Consider the following 22,606-nt stretch of genomic DNA (forward strand, 5'->3'; position numbering starts at 1 on the left):
TTCGTAAATAGATAATGACATTATGTTAATAGATGAACTCAAATCACATATAGCTTGCTTAATGCCTACATCACCTATTTTACATGTAATTCAAAACGTACTTGGATCCTCGCAATTAGGGGGTATCTTATTCTGGATAAGAGCAGATTAATTCTCCCCATTACTTACCTTTTTGAAATTGATGTGATTATTCTTGTTGGTGCAAAATTCCTTCAAAAGTTTCGCAATATAAGTTATATTTCTCATAGTGTTCAATAATGGAATGTTTACCTCGTTTTTTAGGAAAATCTTAAATATTTTTGCATTATATTTGTAACACCCCTTACCCGTATCCAACACCGGAATAGGGCACGAGGCATTACCAAAACACATACACTTGTAAACGTATTTAACCGAGTTATAAAATTTTATCTAAATTAAAACTTTCAAAATTATCAACATGCTTTTATAACTCTTCACAATATATCCTCAATATATTATAATCATAATAAATAGGGCCTACGAGACCCGATACATACTCATGCAATTCAATGCTTCATTTCCATTTCATTCAATTCTCAATTTCTCATGCTCACAATTTAAATCATATCACTAGCAATTTCCATTTAATTCACGTACAATTCAATGTCATTAAGTTCAATACTAATACGTATTTACCATTTAACTCAATGTATATCGATTATATTATTCATTAACACATTTATGAAATTCTCAATTTTGCAATAAAAATATCACTCTAGCTTAAATAACAACATCTATCACTACACCAAAACAGGCTTTTAGCGGCGCTTTTTAGCGCCACTAAAAGAATTTGTGGCGCTTTCAGAAGCGCCAAAAAAAAACGCCGCTAATGAACGTGTCACTAACTTTAGCGGCATTTTTAGAAAAAAAACGCCGCTAAAGACCAAGACCTTTAGCGGCGCTTTTTCCACAAATGCCGCTAAAGACCGGGACATTTAGTGACGTTTTTCCCACAAACGCCGCTAAAGACCAGGACCTTTAGCGGCGCTTTTTCCACAAACGCCGCTAAAGATTAGGACCTTTAGCGGCGCTTTTACCACAAACGCCGCTAAAAACATGACTTAAAAATATTTTAATTAAATAATATATATTTCTATCATAAATATTATATTATGTTTATTTTTAAAATTTAAACTTTAAACTATATACTTCTAAGGATAAAAAATATTAAATTAAAATTTCTATTAAAATTTTAACTTCAAAGCTAAATATAAAATTAATGAATTTAAATTAAGAAAATTAAAACAAGTTACATTCTATATTAGAATTACATAAGAAAATTGTTTACATTCTATATTAGAATTACATTAGAATTACATAAGTTCTGTTTACAAGTTACATTCTATATTAGAAAATTGTTTACAAGTTACATTCTCTCATGACCAACTCTCAAAATCAACTCTTTAAGGGATCTTTTTTCCCTTAACTCGGTGTAACCGAGTTGCAAAATGTGGTTTTTCCATACTTTTCTTGCCATCCCACATGTAGCAGTAGCAGTAGCAGCCCAGTACTTACTAATATATAACTTCAGCCTTGCTTGCATAAAAAAATATAAATTGACATGATCTAAAGCTGATGAAAATTAAGAAATTAAAATAAAATGGATACAAATTTAACATACAAACCTGTTATTTTATTTCTTCCTCAGATGCACGTTCTTGTTAGTTATTAATCAAAGAATATGCAAGTATTGTAGCATGCAGAATAAAAAATTTCATCAACTTACTACCAAGCAGCTCTATGATGGATAAATCATGTTATGATCTTTAACAGTATGTTTGTTCAAAATGTAAATAATGACAAGGACATCTTAGTTAAAAAGATGCTGGAGCAAAACTCGGTCTTGTTTAGAGGAATCAAGTAAAAGGAAAAAGAAAACTGAGCATAGTCACCTGCTTAAGCTTCTCCTCTATTTCATAGAAAAGAGAAAGATTGCCAACATATGAATTTCTGCAAAGAACATAATACACGAATGTTAAGAGAAGTGATTTTTTTAATTTTAAAAAAAGAGACCGAACATGTCCTTCAGTGATTTTAAATATGAATAACATAAATGTTATATGAAGCACATGAAAGAGGGTGAATAAGTTAAATATACAAAATACATGCTTCTTTTTCTTTGCATTTTTGTCAATTCGGTTGATGATAAATAATCAAACATGAAGAAGAGAAAAACTACTAAAGACCCTATGAAACCCTCAATGAAAAAAACACAAAAAAGAATGCACAAGATAAGAAACATGGAATAAGCTTAACCTTGGATGGTCTCAAATAGTAGCTAATAATTAAGAAAGAATTACAGTCCCTATTGCACTTCTCTCTCTCTCTCTCTCTATATATATCTATATCCATGAACCTTAAAGTTTATTACCATGGTTTACAAAATAGAATTATGAAATTTTAAAAATACAAATTCCTTTAGCAAAGCACATGCTTAATTTTCAGGAAGCTTTTACAAATTAATTGATATCAGCAAAGAAACCAATGAAACCAATGAATTCTTCCAATGAAACCAATATCAAACACGTCATAGACACTTAAAGCTGACAATCCAATTCTAACAGCAATTTCTGTTCTATCCTTCAAGCATGTGAGTTTTATAAATGCCAAGTCAGGCATATTATTCATTTATAACTATCATTCAATAGTATCAATTTGCTTTGGCTTTGCGTTTCTTTCTTGTTTCAATTTCCTAGTTTACATATGTATGTGCCACTGGACTTGTTAAGTGAAGAATGAGAACCAAATTTTTGTCAATGACTGCAGGACATAAGACCAAGAGCATCCAAAGTTTCCAAACATGAAACAACTAATCTATATTAAGCAAGTCAGAAAATAAACGAGCTTATTGTTTTAGCTAACATAATTTTCTTGAACAGGGGTAAATTAAAATTTTACCTTTAAACAGTCGCCTACTGCTGTAAAATAAACATCAAAACAAGTCCTAACATGAATATGACATATACTGAATAAAAAATTATGTAACCAGCTAAAGAGCAGCTGGACATATACTGATTGTATGTATGTCCAGCTAAAGAGCAGCCAGAAAAACCCACAAGATATTCGCATATCAGAATTAAATAAATAGAGGAAGCAAAGTAACTTAAGAGGTTGCATCTCCATTAGTTAGAAGACACAACACAACAGTTAACGTGTTAAATAAATTAAACCAATTAAATGATTCAATTTTAAGTAAAAGGATTAAGGCAAATTTCAATGAGTCGATAAATTAAATTGAACTCCATTTGTATAAACTACATCAGCTGCTATTTCAAATTTATTAATGTTAACTTACCTAAATCCCATACTTGAAACTTGATGTTGTTGTATTGTACAACCTCTACATTAAACCCAATCGCTGCAAAAAAATAGTTCAAAAAAATGGTGCATCGAAGCTGTCAGTTATTTAGAAAAAAAAATGAAAACCCAAAACAAGAATGATAAAGAAGAACATTTCCACAATATGCATGTATATAGGCATACATACATTCTCAGTCAATATGCATGGAAAAGCTTGTAATTAAAAACCAAACAATGTTTTAATTGGGACAGAAGCTACATGTATAAAGGCATAAATGCAATAAAAACCTCAAATGAAAAAAAATGATTAACTAAACAGTATCATTAAGCATTTCCACAATGAATTTCAAAAGATTTGGCTCAAGAAAATTACCAACCTAAATTTATTGAAATGCAATGGACAAATTACAACAGGATTAACATTTATAAAGCATCTAAACTAAGTGATTATCCTGAATCATGGTACATCAACAAAGCACCAAAGTTACTCAACAGTTAACTACTAAACATCTATTAAGAACACCAAAAAGACTTACCTGCAAAGAACATTTTAGATAGAATGGCTAAAACAGGGATATAACCCGCAAAACGCAGCCTTCTTGTTGGCCATCATTGTCGTTTTCTACATCCCAAAGCCCCTAGAATACACAGCAACTTCAAGCACATATTAGAAACATTTCGACTGAGCTAAAAGTGTAAAAAAAAATAGATTATGCACAAAACTGATCTCTTGTGATGTCTTTATAACCAAGTCATTAAAAAGTTGCACAATACCCACATCCAAGCCGATTAAAAGTTAAAAAGGATAAGCTCTTAAACTGTTTTCCTATTTCCCTTAAAAAAGAGAAGAAAAGGTAAAGCAAGACTAACGAGACAATTACCATTTGAATTCAATGTGGTTAACAATCAGCATACCAGAGAACAAAAGAATTTACCTTTGGAAAGTCAATTCCACAAGATATGTGAACCTTTGAAGCAGGGAAGGCAACCATAAAAGAATCATTTATCGAAACATAAAATGGTTCACTCAAATATGGTGCCAATTTCTCAACATTGTTGCCACACCGATCCAAGGCCTCTTTTCTGCCAACTTGTTCTATTGCCTCTACCCAAGCATTTGCAGACCCATCAAAAATAGGAACCTGTGTTAGTTAAAATTCCAATCATCACCATCTATAAAATTGTATGAAAAGAGAGACTCAGCTAAATTATTACAGTGTTTGTACATTATATGTTACATTAAACAGTTCTCTCTACAAATTCATTGACTATGTTTAAATCTCCTCGCTCATCCCTCAATCCAGAAAGCATATCCTACAATATGGCCTTCAAAGGTTCTTTCCGGCTGTTAGATTGCAGCTTCATGCTTTTAGCTTGCTCCAAAGTTGTCTTGAAGTGAACGAACAATTGAATATATATTTGTTCCATGTAAAATGTAAAATCATGCATTTTATTATCCAACAATACCTTACAGGAAAAGTCGCTTTTCTTGCAGAAAGGAAAGAATGTGACAAAAGTAACAACCAAATGAATAACAAAACTTACAATTTTAAGCAAATTAAAAATCAATTTTGATATCCAAACAAAAATTATGGCACTAACCTCGACCTCAGTATCCTCAGAATCGAGACTTTGAATCTGAATTCTACAATTGTCAATGCCTTTAGCTTCCAAAGCCGAAAGCAAATGCTCGACGGTCCGAATCTTGTATCCGTCTCTGCAAAGAGAGGTACACAACAGCGATTCTCGAACAAAATCGCTGGATGCAGGAATCAAATTTGAGTGAAACTCAAAGTACCTTCCTTGGCCGGTGAATCCCGGCCATATCTTTACCTTCGAAACCTTCCCCGACTAAAGTGTTTTTCTCGACAGTTCGATGCATCCCGCTAGGGTTCGTTGAAGCTTACCGGTCTGGGATCACAGTAGAAGTTAATGGAAATGGAGATCAGGTTAGGATGTTTTGGGAGTGAGGGAAGGTACCGTTTTCCATGAGATGAGATTGGAGGACTTGAATGAGTTAATCGCGGCGGAGAGATGCATGTTCCAGAGCGGAATGATACGAGGTTAAACTTACAGCTATGGCAAGATTTTCTTTTGGCGGGTTTTAAAGTTATGAAAATATTAAAAACGCATTGAACTTTTTCCCTAAAAAAAACAAATTCAAAAGCATTGAGTGATAGCTTGGATGACTTCCCATATTGTTGCAAATTCAAAAATAAAGGGAATCGGGGTAGGGGGAGAAATGGTTTGGGAAAAATAAAAGGACTGTCGATTTGGGGAAATTGGGGGGAAACAGACTCTTGTTCGGCGACAGTTGTTTCTTCTCGTTCTTGTTCAACAACAGCTGTTTCTTCTTCTTCTGCAGACTTGAGTTTCCAAGTACCGTAAAGAGTTTTGCTGTTTTTGAAGGATAAGGTCAAGTTGTTGGAAGAAAAGGTGGAAACTTTGGTCTGAAAATGGATAGAATTTGGATAAAAGAAGAGGTTTTTGGGAGATTTAAAATGGGTTTTGGAGATTAAATGCAAAGGAGTCGAAAATGCTGAAATTGTTGCCATTTGGTCTTCAAAATTTGTGCTTTTGGATGAGAGAACTAAGAAAAATTTGGGGGGAAATTTGGGGTTTTTTCGTTTTTGGATTTTAGGGGAGAAATTTGGGAAAAAAGCAGCGCGAATTTAATTTTTACCGTGAAACTTTACGTTTTAAAAAATTCAATGCGTATTTGCAGCGTTACCTTTTGCGGCGTTTTTCTCATAAACATCACTAATGATTGATTTTTTCTTATAATTTTATATTTAATTCTTATATAATTCATATCAAATTTAAATAAATAAATTTTGAAAATTTAAGTAATATTTAAAAGAATTAGATAAATTTTAAAATTTTTATATAATTTTTTAGGTAAGAAAACAAAAACAAAAAATTTTAAAATATGAAAAAAACTTTAAAAAACTATATTAATGATAATTTTAATAAATTAAAATTCATATTATCTCTTTTATTGTCAATCTATTACATTAATTTGTTACATTAATTTATTTATTTATCAATTTTTTAAAATCTAATATTTAAATATATCAAATGATTTAAACCATTTAATCTAAATTTAGATTAAATATTTTAAATATAAAAATATTAATTAATTGTATAAACTTTTATCATTTAAAAATCTAAAGTAAACATTAAATCCTAAACCATTTAATATGTATAAAATTGATCTATTATCTCTTATATAATTTAAATCGTAATCATAATTTTAATATATTAAAATTAATATTATCTCTTTACAATTATATAAGAAATTATTTAATATATAAATTAAAAACACCGATTAATCTAAACCTTTAATCTCTATCTCTTAAACCCGAATCATAAAACATAAACCCTAAACCCCTAACCCCTCTTTTACAATTATATAAAAACTTAATTAATATAGGAATTAAAAAATACTAATTAATCTAAACCTTAAACCCTAACCCGACCTCAAATCTTTAAACCCTAAATCACTAACTCTTAACCCCTAACCCCTAACTACTAACCCCTAAATCTTATTTAATATATAAATTAAAAACACTAATTAATCTAGACTCTAAATCCTAAACCCTAACCCAAATCCTAACCTCTAACCCCTACACCTTATTCAATATAAATTAGAACACACTAATTAATCTAAACTCTAAACTCTAACCTGACACTGAAATCATAAACCTTAAAACACTAACTCTTAATCTCTAACATCTAACCCCTAAATTACAACCCTTAAACCAGAATCCCTAATCCCTAATCCCTAATTCCATAATCTATAAGCCTTAAAGTTGTAACTCCTAAACCGGCCTTAAATCCTAAATTAACCATATACCCTAAATTATATACCCTAAACCATATATATTAAACCCTAAACTATAATGATAATTAATTAAATATTTTAAAATTAATACTATCGTATCTTTTACAATTTAAGTTTTATGATATTTTATTTTACTCATAATTTAATATATTTTTCTAGCAAAGTAGTTTAAATAAACGTGATTGAAAAATAATAATAAATAGCTAGGAGTTAGGAATTAGGAATTCTCTTTAATAAAAACATTTTGTATTAAACAATATTATTTGTTATAATTTAAATGTAAATTTGACCAATATATAATAAATACAACGAAATATCAATTTTTTCAACTTATAATAAAAAAATATAATTGAAACATTACTTGAGAATATATCAAAGAATGAGATAATTGAGAATATATCAAAAACGGGCATTAGCGGCGCTTTTTAAAAAACGCCGCTAAAGGCCCGAGCATTAGCGGCGCTTCTTCAAAAATGCCGCTAAAGGGCCGAGCATTAGCGTCGCTTCTTCAAAAACGCCGCTAAAGGCCCCGAGCATTAGCGTCGCTTCTTCAAAAACGCCGCTAAAGGCCCCAAAAACTCAGAAAACAACGTCGTTGGGCTTAGGCTTTTTCGGCGCTTTTCAAAAAACGCCGCTAATGCTTATTTTTAGCGGCGTTTTCCAAAAAGCGCCGCTAATGCTTGATTTTTAGTGGCGTTTTTTGTCTAAACGCCGCTAAAAACGCCGCTAAAAGCCTGTTTTTGTGTAGTGTATTCAACTCATCATCCCCTTTTTCGTCATTTTACCCTTCAAGTATGAACTTACTATTTCATTATCTTTCCACACCCGTTCCTATGCATATTACACAAAACATAAACATATCAATACAATGCATAACTTTTAAGTTTAATGTGGCATAATTGAGCCACAACTTGACCAAAGCCTAAGCATGTACACCACATTTCATATTCACTTTAACTCACTATTAATCCCGTTGAACATTCGGAATATACACGGATACGTAGAGAATTAGCACATAAGTGCCACACTGATATGTAGTCGAAGCTACCACTAATATGTAGCCGTAGCTACCACTGAAATGTAGCCGAAGCTACCACTGATCAATAACACTGGAAATGTCCACGGGCCTGCTCATACAAGCTGTCAGGTATCTGCAACACATACTAGATCACCCAGCACCCAGGACTCACTGTAACACTGTAACACTTACCGACATGTGTTAATTCATAAACCATTCATGACATTACTTCATGCCAAATCATATACCCAATATACCATAAACACATACTATGAAACTTTATTTTCCCACATGAACTTAAACCATGACCAATAATGCACAAATATATGCGTCATTTCTATTTCATCGTTTATCAATTATAATCAAGCGTATTACCAATTATACACAAATCATTCATATATTTCCCAATTTTTCCTCCACCTCCTCTCCATTCCTCATCCTTAATGTGTATAACACACTTAAACAACATTATACATACTTTCACTATTTTCCCATATGTAAATTCAAGTCGATATGTCGAGTCGAGTCAATGATTTATTTATATCTCGAGTTACAGAGATCCAAATTAAGATTCATTAATTTTCCCTGAAACTAGACTCACATATCTTCTTACCATAAAATTTTCAAAATTTTTTGCTTACCCAATAAGTACAGTTTATTTTTTAAAGTTTCCCCTATTTCACTGCTTGACAGTTCCGACTCCTCTTCACTAAAAATTAATTATCTCATTGTACAGAATTCGGATAATGTTCTCGTTTGTTTTTTTTTTGAAAATAGACTCATTCAGGATTCTAAAAATATAAAGTTTAGCCCATAATTATTTATTTACAATTTTTAATTATTTTCCAAATTCAGAACAGGTGATTTCGAAATCATTTTGGCCCTGTCTCACTAAAATTCAAATATCTCATAATATAAAACTCTTTTTCTTGCTCTGTATTTTTATGTGAAAATATACTCATTCAGATTTAATTTCATATATTATTCAGCCTCTAATTCAATTTCCACCATTTTTTTTATTTTTCAAAGTCACACAACTGTTGCTGTCTAAACTGTTTTGTTGCTAAATGTACTCTTTCATAATTTCATTTTTTCTCACTTTTCTTTTTCACTGATCAAAGTCAATTTCTCGTCTTTCTTGATTTATAATAACACATTTAACTTATTTAACACTCACATTATTCAATTTAGTCCAAAAATCATACTTTGGAAAAATTACATTTTTGCCCCTAAAGTTTCACAAAATTATGATTTTGCCCCTAGGCTCGTAAAATATTTTTTTTTCATTTTACTTGCATTTTAGGCCTAGCCGAACCATTTTGATAACTATAGTAGTCCACAATACTCACTTATTCACACACTTGTGACATATTTTATAACTTTTACAAATTAATCCTTTTAGGCATTTTCATCGAAAATCACTTAGTAAAAGATGTTCATCACACCCCAAACATTCATATTCTTCCATAAAACATCAAAATACGTGCATATCATTCATGGGTAAATTTTTAAACTCAAACCCTAGTTTAATATAATGGTAGAAATAGCTAGATCTTGTTACGAGGATTTCAAAAACGTAACCAATGGTCTAATTACCATATAAGGATCTCCAGTTTAAAATTTCATAACAATTGGACACTTCTAACATGTAGAACTCAATTTTTTCACTTTTTACAATTTAGTCCTTTTTACTAAATTGAGTGCTCAAACGTCGAAATTTTCGAACAAAATTTTCAAAAAAATTATTACGTGAAATTTTAGACCATAAAAATATAATAAGAATAAATTTTTCCTCGTCAAATTTGTGGTCCCGAAACCATTGTTCCGACTAGGCCCAAAATCGGGTTGTTACAATATTTTTTGCTTTTGTATCCTGCTAGCCTTCTAAGAAAAGGAGGTGGAATCATAGTCAGTTTAGGCAGTGTTGGTTCTACTTTTTCTTGTGGCTCATCATCTTGTTCTCTCTCGCACAAGTCTTGTTCACAATTTTTATTCGAATAGGGCTTCAGAATTGTTCCACTTCTAAGAGTCATCGAACTCACGTTTTCACTCGGGTTAAGCTCTATTTGGATTGACAACTACTCTTGGGAGTCCCATTTACCCATTGAGATGGCAAGCTGACTCATTAGGTTCTCCAATTTCTCCATTCTTGTCTTCGTTTCATGATGGAATTCAAAAGTGTCAGCAGCTAAAGCATTGATGATTTTTTCTAAAGACATACCTAAAAACTGTGGTTGCTATGTTGGTGGACTAGGCTGATAATATGGATTAAATTGGAGTTTTTTTGCATAGCTTAAATCAGAGTGATCTATCCACCCATAATTGTATGTCTCAGAGAATAAGTCATATTGCCTTTAAGGTGGTCTATAGAAACTTCCAGTAGTGCTAAATTGTCCCGGATAATTGTCCTCTTAGATAGGACACGCTTTTGTCGCATGGCTAGGTGCAGTACATATACCATACGTCGTGATCAGTGTCATATTTCCTACACTAATACGATGAATGATATTAGCAATATCACTAAATTAACTTTCCATGGAAGATACATTTACCTCTTGTGTTCTTATTGGGTAATCAAACATAAATCCAAACGGTTGATAATTCACAGCCATAGTGGAATACACTCAATCAATCATTCATTTTTTTTTTTGCACGAGTGGACTTCTTTGCTTCTAAATTGTGCTCAAGCGGTCAGCACGTTTAGACCTAATAAAAAAAACCCACAAAATTAGTTAGCATTAGTCCCCAACAATGGCACCAAAATTTAATGGGTGTCGAATCCACCAAAAATAATATTCCTACACCTAAACATTAAATAAATAGTGGTATAGGGAGTACGGCTGATCCCACAAAGACTTGGACATCTAAAACTGTTGTTTGGTTGAACTAGGTTGCGCGTTTAGGCAACTGTTGTGCCCGCAATGTGTGATGATCTGTGCGAAAAAATAAAAAGGAGAATTTAAATATGATAAAAGTAAAAACAATAAAGATAATTAAAATCAAAATAATAGTAAAAATAAGCAAAAACAAAATAAAATAAAAAATAATATGATAAAATTCTAACTTCAAGCTTGATTTTTACTCTGTTTTTGAATCGATCATTGATAACAAATATTCTCCTTCAACCAATTAGTTATAGTGATCAAAGACACCTTAGACCACTAACCCTTACCGAATGAACAACCACGAAACACATGTCCATGATTTAGCTCCCGATAGCCTTGCTAACTAGAAGGGCCCAACTCGAACCAATGGCCTCAATCACTCGGGTCGTTTACAAGTCCGATTGTTATTTCCCTTGATGGATCCAATCAACTACTTAATTGGACACGCCAATGTGTTCTTTAGTAGACCGAATACAACAAAGAATCGTATTAGTTCTTCCAACTATACACCTATCAACACCAAATTAACGAGCTAATTTTGACTTGATACCTTTATATAGAGAAACTTAATTTTTTTTAAAAGTTTTTAGGATAAATTATTTTTTTCCTTAATTTTCCATCACATAAACTCTAAATTTGTCCCTAATTTTATCTTTTAAAACCTCCAATTTTCCTAATAAATTTGTTCTACCATTGTGGATACAAAAGTACCATTTTAGGATTTTATGCCAACTATTTTTATTATAAATTTAGTTTTTTCCTCCACCGTATGATTCAATCAAACATTCAATGATTATTTGAGAATTAACAGGTTTTGAGTTTTTTCAGTAATTTCATCTCAGAAAATTGTATTAAAACTTATAATTATCTATAAATATAGTTGTTTGTAAATATTCTAAATATTAGTAATAATAAATTGGTTAGAAAATTTTCTTTTTTGGAGGTTATGGGTTGCTTTACCCTTTTTTTAAAATTTATTTACAATGGCTTAATTGGTTTTGGAAGTTACATTCTTCATATATAGTACAAGTAAATTTTATTGAAAATTATTTGATATTATGATTTTCTCTGAAATTGTTTTTAATTTGTTTTAGTAGTTACGGTTACAATTTCATCCAATAAATAGGCATTAATTACATTTATCTTTCACAAATTCTTTTATATTATAATATTATAACGATTTGAACCCTTTTTCCTTTATCATTTTCTATTAACGAATTCTTTTATATTTTAATTTTTGAGAGTTTTATATTTAATTTTTTTATTTTAATTTGCATTTCTAGCAATGATAATAAAAGACGAAAACAATTAAAATGTGAGAATAAGTGCCAATCCAAACAATTGTGAGAAATAGGTGTTGTAACTTGCTGCACAGAAACATGAAAAGAGTTGCTAAGTTTGCTGTCGCTTTGCAACTCTGCTTTCTTCTATCATTCACTGCTCAACCACCCTCTTGCTCCTTTTTCAACCACATTGTTCCTTTCATTTTAAAGAAATATAATCACTATTTATTGCATTATCAAAAAATTCAATAACGTAAGATAAATGATGCACCACCACCATGACCTGTGACAACGATGGGGATCCCACCCTTGCTGTGGAAGCAGCACAGATCAGATCACTCACTATTTGTTGAAGCAGTTGTTGGCCAATACAGAAAATTATAGATGTGGGAGATAAGAGTTATTAATTTGGTGTGAACCAATTGAGATATTTCTTTTAAATGTAATATTATTTTCTTTCTTAAAGAACAAAAAAATCAGAGACAGAGTTTGCACCAAAAGAGAGAATATTCCCATAAATCGATAACGGGTAAAGTCATAGCTCTATTGTGATAAGTGAATAAAATAAGATTAAAACTGACATAAAAATAGAAAAGATATTGCTACAAATTCATCAACTGCTGAAAAAATAATTTACACCTATAAGATGGACCATAGTTGTCTCAACTAAGCTCTCCATTTCATACTACCCAATTGGTGTCCCATAATCATGCAATCATGATATGTTCATGTAATGGACCCTTGCAATTTAGTGGTTTAAACAAAAAAAAAAATTATAGATTTTAGCACTCCAACCATGAATATATTTATCATAAAATTTATGGTTTAAAAAGATAATATAAATCAAACGAGTTAAAAGCCATCATACATGCTGCAGTTTATATAATAAAGGAAACTGAAGATTTCAATCTTAGATTCAATATTTCATTGACAAATATAAGGTAGAGACATGAGAATGGATTATGGACCTCCATGAATGCCAACATCTCAGTCCACCCACCACTGCTTGTCTGAGCTAAAGACCCCATTGCATCATCCACTTGATAATTGGACACTGATCAATGCAATAAATGAAACCCAAACCAGTAGCTGCCCTTTTCCTTGCAAAGTAAAAAAAATGAAGAATGGAAGCATCAACATCTTGACTCACATTGATGCTAGCTTTTCACATGTGAAGCCAGGTTTGCTGTAAACGGGACCCTCACATGTATTTCGTGGAATTTACTGTGGTTAAAACTTGAAAGGGGGAACAAAATTCTTAGGATTGATCTACTTAAATATACATGCATCATCAACATCCACTTCATTTACAAGGGCATTTCATGTTCCATGTGTTGAGTACAATGGCATAATTTCAGCCCTAAAATCAACTATGGAACTTTCTCATAATCTGTCTGCACCAATTAATCATTGATTGAAGTAAAACAACGTCAATAAATTTTGGTAATCACAAAAGGTTTAACCAGTATTTGAAGTACAATTTTTTTTTCTTTATTTTGGTATTTAGATTTTTTTTTTCACAAATGGTATATCCAGACTGCTTCCTTTTCAAGTTGATATCTCCATGAGTCCAACTATTAATCAAACTCAATGTTTAATTTTTCTTTAGAAAAATGTTTAACCCACAAATTACCTAAACTATTTTTGTTACAAGTGGTACCTAAATTATTTCTCTATTATCTATTTTACACCAAAATATTATATCCGTTTAAAAAATTCTAGCCAATAACATACTATCACGGCATATAAACTTTACAAATATTTTTTAATTATTTTATATTCTTTTTCTTTTACATTTTTTACTCTTTATTTTTTCTATTTTTCTTCATTTATAATGTCTGTTAATACGAACAATGCTCAAAACTCACTCTTCCACGGTCAAGGCTTTAACGATTAATTTTATTTTCAAACTTTACAACTTGCTTGCTCAACATGACAAGATTAAAAAAGTTCTTTCATCAAAGTAAAATCAATGTTTTCAAAATCAGATCGAATCGAAAACCAATTACGATACTGGTCTAAAGAAAGGGGTTGAGTCAATTGACCCATGAACTAATACGGACCAATAGAACCAAGTTAAACAAACTGGTTGAACTGGTTGTCTTTATTTTTTATTTTTATAAATTTTTAGTAACCTATTTGATCGAACCGGACAAACCAATCAAACCAAGAATTGGTGGCCTGATCGGTTCAACCATCAATTTGGTTCTGAAAACTAAATTAAAACCGTTAAATCCAAAATACTCACACTTGTAGAAGAAGTCCAAGAAGAAAGAAGAGAAATAATAATAATAATAATAATAATAATAATAATAATAATAATAATAAAAGTAAAAAAGATATATATAAAGAAATTTTTTTCTTTTCCACGTGGTAAATTTAAATTGATTATTTTTTTAAATTTATTTAAGGGATTAAATAATGGTTAAATTGATAGAAATACCAATTTGAGAAAAAAAATAGTTAATGCATGTGACCAAAAAATTATTGAAGTACTAAAATAGAGAAAAGAGATACTAAAGTATGAAGTTGTAGGTTGCACCTTTTTTTCTAAATAGACCAACTTTTAATGGTTGCATTTTTTATAATTAATTGGGGGTTTAGTTAGATGCAAGTGATGGAAGCAAATGGAGGTGTGATCTTAAGTTATACCCCAAAGCCCAAGGTAATAAATTTCTCTACATAAACCTAACATTATTTATTGACGAGGAAACCGCATGCTATTGCAGTTAAACAAAACACCTCCCACCAAAACGATGATGAATGCAAACTAGAATTTTTCTCCAAATCCAACACTTTATGTAATTCATACATTTGTCCATCACTAGTTAGGATTTTTACCTTACAAATCCTGCATTTAGGCTTCACTACAGATTCCTCACCATGCCCACCATCTTTCCAACGTTCAAGCGGTATAGGCTTCATCGATTTAATTATGCTCCCAGTCCCTGTACTCTTTTGGACTTTCGAAATTTTATTTCTTTATAAACTTTTAATTCCAAGAATTTAATCCTCACTTGCCTAAATTCAAAAACAAAAAATGGCCCAATTGATAAATGCGGTTAATCAACATTTGAAGGTGTTATCAACAAGACTTTAATCTCTAAATCCTACTTTTGAAGAAGTCCATTAACAAGATTACAAATTGGACTTTGATTTTGAAAAGTTTTAAGAGTACAAAGACTGGGGGGGCATACTTAAACCTATTCCTTTTAATGTTGTTATATATGGGAAAAATTAGAGGCGAGGAAAAGGAGAATGCTAAAACCTAAGCATTGCTACAACTTTGTTCATTAAAGTAGAGAATATAGTAGGCTATGTCTTCCTTGTTAAGATACAAAATACTGCCTCAATCCCAAAAATCTTCTTTTTATAAATGGAGCACCAAAGCTATGCCTGCAAATAATTTGTTATCCCATCTCCCAACCGAATTTTCCACTCCCAACATTTCTTCACTTGAAATCGACATTACATGAGGTAGTTTGAACCAGATGAGATGAATAGTACCGTTGGGCTTCAAACAATTGCGTTGCTTCAAGTTCTCTAACACAGATTCAACAATTGGGACTTGTGATCAATCGCATTGAATGCAAACGTGCCAGTCATTGGAACAAACTGTTTTGTTATAAGCTGCAACGAACACAAAAGTTGCGTAAAACTATGTAATTTCATTTTTCATGAATTTGAAACACAGCTGACCTAAGAATCAAATGCTATACCTTGATGACTTCTTGAGATGCAATTCCACCAATGATGGCAGCAACAGCATGGAGCTCTGCAGCACCAAATCGGCACATTTCATTAATAAGATCCTCTGTCAATGTTAAGCCACTACAACCCAAATCATTAAGTAGGCTAACAGCTGTCGTTTTTAGCCGAGATATATCCTCATCCAATCCACTGCAACATATTAACCACGTAGTTAGATCACAAACCTCAAGTTGACACCAAAAGAAAGAAAAACTACCAAGAATTAGGCTTACCCATCAAACTGTCCCGGAAAGTGGTTAAAATTTGCGGCATAGCGATCAACAGCTCTTAGAAGAATATAGAATCCCACAGCAATACTGAAATATATAGACACGAGACCATTTTTTGTAACCAAGACACATCAACATGATTTGAATTGCAAATCAAAATCATAATTTTGCAGATCAACGATCAAAAATAATATATTAAACACAATCATAAGTCAAGGGCCCACTTTGTCACTACAACATTACACAGATCATCAGAAAATTTTAGTTAGGTTTCCTTTGGTTGATATTTCTTCCTTTTCTCAATAGAAAGAGAAAAAAACTGAAAACAAGAGGAAAATACCAAAAAGAAAAAGCACCAATTAATGGAGCCTCACTTAAAGCATTTTATATAACAGATATTATCTTCACGTAGCAAGTTAGCATCATATAAAAGAATATATATAATATATACCCAAAAGCTGATTAAATATATTAACATTCAGTAAAAGGGAGAGAATGGGGATTGAATGATGCACATAAGTTTGTCATTCGGAAGAGTAAAAGTTTAAGTCCGTGAACCTGTAATCTTCATCGGTTAAATACTTATGCAGCTCAGCAGGAGATGGATTATTATACTCATCCTCAATGGAGCGATACCTACAAACCTATAAGTAAAGATTAGAATATTTCAGTGATGGCACCAAGCAAAGAGCAATAAATGAATGAGAACTTATTGGACATAATCAATCCAAAACAGGAAATTAACTCTGCTTTGTTTTTTAGTTTTTGCCTGTATATGCCAAGTAAGATGAGGGATTAATCCAAAAAGGGTATGATTCAGTGTGATCTCTTTGGAATCATCAATGCATAACATATTGCACATGATTTTATTCATATAGGCGGGATGCTGATAAGTGATAACAAAAATTTATGGACAGGAAGACCCAAATTAATAGAAAAATAATGAAAATAAGCCTGGAACAAAATGCATTCAGCAAAGTACAATAAAGATCCACTGAAGTCCTCCAGGAAGTGTTAGGTATGTAATAGGCACCAAACTTGCCTCATCCGCATTGTAATGAATGATGACGGCATTTTATACCATTGCAGTTCTTCTCATGTCAGCGAGGATACATACAATAGATTGAACCATCAAATTGCAAACAGATGTAATGTAGCACACTTACTTTGAGCTTTCTAGCGTTTTTGCTGAAGCTTTTTATCGTTGCCTTAGGGATACTATGTGGATCTCTACCAATTTTCTTAAGAATATTCCTAACTCGTTCTTCAAGAACAAGATAATCAGCCTCAGATTTAGCCTGATAGATCTTCTGCAAGTTTACATAATGCCTGAACCAAGAAAATTGATAAAGTGGTTACCCTTGATTTTAGAGAAAGGAAATGCAAGAAATTTTGTAGGGATCAATCACTAACTCAGTTGAAGATGTCATATCTGGTATCGACCCCTCAAGTGGTACCTCCCCACCACCTTCATTTGCAATGAACTCCTGCATGAAGTTCACAACGGCAATGGAGAGAAACATGTAGGAGCTTGAATAGATTTAAATTGAAAGGAAAACAGAAAAATCTATAGCAGAATGGATGTTGATTATATATTCATTATTCAATAATCTTTAAGCAACTGTAAATAGCCAAAGCAATATCACGAAGAATTGCACATGGAAAAAGCAGGTTTAAATTATATCACCAATAATCTTATTTGGTTGTAGAACATAAATAAAGCAAACACCATGACACTGAAGACAAATTCCCACAACTCTCTTACTTCCCACCACCAGTCATGCAATAGACACTTCCCATAAATGGTGCCACTCAATGAAGAAATCAGACAATAAAAAGTTGACAATTAATTCAAATCAATGTTGTCAAGGTGTGTGCCTAAACACACCTGCACCTTGCACCTTAGACACTTTCGGATGCCTGGTGCTCCGAGTCGAGCTTTTCTATAAGCTGATAGGCATAGAAAATCCTGCCTGATTGAAGTTCTCTTTATTTATTTTTTTAATTTTCACTTTTTTCATTAGATATACCTTTACTAGTAAGAAAGATATTATCAAACTCTATACTTCTTAATATTTTAGTATTTAACAACAAACATGGACCATAAAAAAATCATGCATATTAAAATCAATAGAAAATTTTCATGTTTTGTAGATAAACTAGACTAACTTTAGAGTTTATTATACATCTTAAGCCATATATATGTAGACCCACATAAAAAAATCATTCTGAGAAACAAATCAGCTCTGCAAATAAGCTTCACTGGTTATAAAATGAGAAAAGCTCACTTTAGCCACCATCCATGATGGTTTTCAGAAAGTCCATAGGGTTTACAACCATTCCATACATGTATCAACAGACAAGTGTCTGTTCTAAGAACAAATATATGAGTGTCATAGTGAACAATGCCAGGTCAGCAACAGTAAGGTGCAGGAGTAAATAATTAATTGAGGTTATAGCAAGTGCGAGTTAACTTTTAAATCACCAACCTTCAAAGCTGCTACCATCACCCAAAAGTCAGAAGAACTAGAACCAACTTCAGCACAGCTATCATTAATTATCTGCTGCAAATCTGAACCTGAGATTGAAAAAGGGGGTGGGGTCATTAACCACCAGCCAAAGTAGTATTTTATTTTCAAGGATGATGCCTACTCAGCACAGAAAACAACTAAACTAATGTAAAGCATACTGCATGGCAATTGCACAAAGAAGCTTCATCAATAAAATAAAATGTCTACCAAATCATACAAAGGATACTTTCCCCACTCAGTTTATTTCACATCAATTAAGTTCTTTTCCAAATATGTAGGAAGTGATGTATTACTAAGAACAAAGAGAAAGGCACCTCAAATCCTTGCCCTCATAAATAAAATGTATGAGATTAAAACCAACTCGTCCCAGATAAAAAGTGTTGCCAGGGGTTGGTTAGATGGATTACATGGTCCAAGGCTATTGAAGTAATGGAATCTTCTATAAACCAAATATGTTTTTCATTCTATTTCCATATAAGACAGAGAGGTTTCTATGGAAATCCTTTAACCATCCAAAAGTTTTGACCCATGATTCTGCTAAGACAAACTTACTGATTCCTTGAGGAGCAAACAATTTAAAGGAGGCATCAATAGCTTCTTTATAGTTATCTTCATCCGTCGCAGCCATCCTGGCTTTGAGAAGTTCCTAAAACGTCCAAGAACTAAACTTAAATCTCACAGACATAAACCAGAAGAATTAAAATCTAAGAGACAAAAGATACAGAAATTTGTGAACCTTGAACTCTCTTTTCTGTTCTCTGGTTGATGGTAGAGTACCTCCATGGCTTGTCTTCCACTCATCGGCCATCTTGACAAGGATGACAACATATGGTATGTGTTTATGAGCAACAGGATCTTGCACATTTAGATCAATAGCATCAGCAAACCTATCATATGTAAATGCGAGTCAGAACTCCAATCGAGGAAAACAAAGCATATAAGCTTAGAGGTTCAAAAAATACTCAAATATTTTGCAAAAGCAAATTAGAGGTAAAAAAATTAAGTAAAGGACATCATTGAATGAAATATAAAAATCCTTTGAGGACACAATATGAACTGAGAAAGTGTAGAACATTAATTCAAAATAGGAAAGGAAAATAAAAGATCGATACCCTCTCAACTCAGGCCATGGATTATTTAACCGAAGGTCATCTAGAAAATGGTCAGGCTTTGATTCAATTACAGTGTGTTCCTGCCACAAGCAAAACTTGATCATCATTTCGAGATATTTCCTTTGTCTGTTACCTATATACTAAACTCTTGAAAAATATTAAATAACCATCCATTTCCTCTAGGCCTATATAAGTTCAAATGATTTTCAAGATTTGTTCTTGCTGATATTCAGCTTTATCAGTGAGATATCGATGTCACCATGGTGAGATAGTCAATGCCAAGGACATGTTACCTTCACACAGATTCGAACTAAACCTGTTAGGCCGTAGGAGCGAGCAAAAATCAACATCACATTTTCTTGTCTACAAATTCTATCAAGCTTCACCATAGATTCTTCCACCAGCTGAAACAACAACATAGTAGAAAGGAACAAGTTCATAAGGAAACATAGAATCAAATAGTTCTTCTAAGAAACAAAGCAACGCAAAGTTAGTAATAAATCCATCTTAATTCCAAATAGGCTTTGCACACATAGACAACAATGAAACCAAACTTAAACAATAAACTTTTGAAGTAACCACTTGCGGCCTAAAAAGAGTACCTAACAGTGAAGTTCATTGGTGAAAGTTAAGAAATGGGAAGATTCCTTACCTGAGTGGCAACAACTAAGGTAAACTGAGAAAAAAAAGAGGGGTTGGTGTCGATTAAAGCCTCGGGATACTCTTCAATAAACTTAGCTTTAACAGCATCGTTTAGCTCTTGGAGGAAGGAACAAACACATTTGGCTTTTGACTGACCAAGGCTTGAGTCATCCACTGACCCACAACAATTCCCAAAAAAGAAGCCAAGCTTATTAAACCAAATAACAAAAAAGACAATGAAAAACATGAAAAGGAAAAGGAAAACATATTGAAACTTACCCATAAAATTGTTTCCAAGGTCGCCGAATTCAACCTTAGATCCATCGACTATAGTAATGCTTCCGACACCACCAAGGACAAGATTCTTCAAAGTCTCAGAACCAGTTGGCCCACAATTTAGTAAACATATGCTCGCTTTCTCCAGAGCTGCTTGCCCTTGTTCACCCCAGATCCTTCCAATTTTTTTCAAAGAAAAAAAAGTTGTCGATATTGCAAATAGGCAAAGAAACTTAAAGTATTCCCGAGGAAAAATATATTAGGACTTGAATTCTTCAAAGCATTTTTCCCCCTTCGGCAGAGATGGAAAATCTCATAAAGAAGAACAAAGAAAAAGGAACATAATTGAGAGGTTACCTGAGCTGCCGATCGTATTTGGTTTTAGGCTCCGCCATTGTTAGCTTCAATTTGCTTCTTCGCTTCCTTACTACGCAGTGCGCATAGGCCACGCACCGGTCTGTCTATGTATGTTTTAATGACACAAAGGTGAGGATATTGAAACGCGTCGTTTAGATTGGCATACCAAAATTTGCTATATGCTGTTTTTTTGGTAAACAGACCTTTTGATCCCCCTTAATTTGAATATTGAGCAAATTAAAAATTCAAGCAATTTAATCCCTGTCAATTTCAAAAGAGAGCAATTAAGTACAATTAATCATGGAGTTAATATCTCCCATCAACTTTACATAATTTTTATTGGTATAATAATAAATTTAGCCTTCAATGTTTATATATTTTGTCATTTTGGCCTTAATTCTAAAATTCAACAAATTCACCTCAACATTTACAAATTTACACATATATTGTGGGATAAATTTGTTAAATTAGAACCAATTTGACAAAATGTGTAAACTTTGAAGGCGGCTAAATTTGTTATTATACTAATCAAAATAATGTACAATTAATTAAAAACATTAACGTGTAATTAATTTTATAAGGATTAAATTGATCTAATTTTTTGAGAGGGACCAATTTTCTCAATTCCAAAACTAAGAGAGACGGAGAGATCTTTTTACCTTTTTTAAATTTATCATATGTCCATGTACTCTTTACACAAATGGAATTTAGTCCCTCTACTTTAATTTCTAGAAATTTACTCATCCATTTTTTTATTTCAAAATCCGGTCTAATTGTTAACACAATTAAATTTTTTGATAAATTTGTTGGTGTGACATTTTAAAATAAACAACACTCACATAGTAGCAATGTAACTAAACAAATGACATTGTAATTAATCTCAATTTGATAAAATAACTCTAATAGTGTTAACAGTGTTGCGGAAGCGACGATAATATTAATAACAATATTATCAGAAATATTTAGATAATTATTATGCCAACAATTATACTAAGAAAATTCCCAGTTAAATTGGAGGGGTCACAATGGTCCCGCTTAAAACCCAACAACTAGACAGAACTCACTTAGATATTTATAGCAATAATAACTAAATAAATATAACCAACATAAAGCTATTAAATATAAGCAAACAAATAAGAAATAAAATACCAGAGATTTAACCAGGTTCGGCCAATTTAGCTTACGTCCTCGGACACTACTAAATTAATATTTCTTCTAGAAATATTACAAAGGAGAAGATTTTGGGATAATACAACCAAAGGGGGAGGGGTTCTATATATAACAAACCAAACCCCCTCCCTTTCTATCTTTTCCTAATGTGGGATATTGCCAATATTCAACAAATCTCCACCTTGGC

At 32.1% G+C, this 22,606-nt stretch overlaps 1 protein-coding gene and 1 pseudogene across 1 annotated transcript; both read right to left on the reverse strand.

Annotated features, from left to right (window-relative positions):
- Nucleotides 1-1,260: 1,260 nt before the first annotated feature.
- Nucleotides 1,261-5,970, reverse strand: LOC105794285 (probable UDP-3-O-acyl-N-acetylglucosamine deacetylase 1, mitochondrial; annotated as a pseudogene).
- A 9,510-nt stretch (nucleotides 5,971-15,480) lies between these two features.
- On the reverse strand, nucleotides 15,481-21,417 carry LOC105794284 (NEDD8-activating enzyme E1 regulatory subunit AXR1). The gene is made up of 14 exons (XM_012623388.2): nucleotides 21,250-21,417; nucleotides 20,896-21,068; nucleotides 20,627-20,790; nucleotides 20,268-20,378; nucleotides 19,975-20,054; nucleotides 19,599-19,749; nucleotides 19,415-19,508; nucleotides 18,821-18,909; nucleotides 17,745-17,818; nucleotides 17,498-17,660; nucleotides 16,890-16,975; nucleotides 16,335-16,418; nucleotides 16,071-16,251; nucleotides 15,481-15,981 (listed from the first exon to the last, which is right to left on the reverse strand). The coding sequence occupies exons 1-14, from the start codon at nucleotides 21,285-21,287 to the stop codon at nucleotides 15,895-15,897; spliced, it is 1,575 nt and encodes a 524-aa protein (XP_012478842.1). The 5' UTR covers nucleotides 21,288-21,417; the 3' UTR covers nucleotides 15,481-15,894.
- Between the last annotated feature and the right edge of the window lie 1,189 nt (nucleotides 21,418-22,606).

Source organism: Gossypium raimondii, chromosome 3 (genome assembly GCF_025698545.1).
Source record: "Gossypium raimondii isolate GPD5lz chromosome 3, ASM2569854v1, whole genome shotgun sequence".
Classification (NCBI taxonomy): domain Eukaryota; kingdom Viridiplantae; phylum Streptophyta; class Magnoliopsida; order Malvales; family Malvaceae; genus Gossypium; species Gossypium raimondii.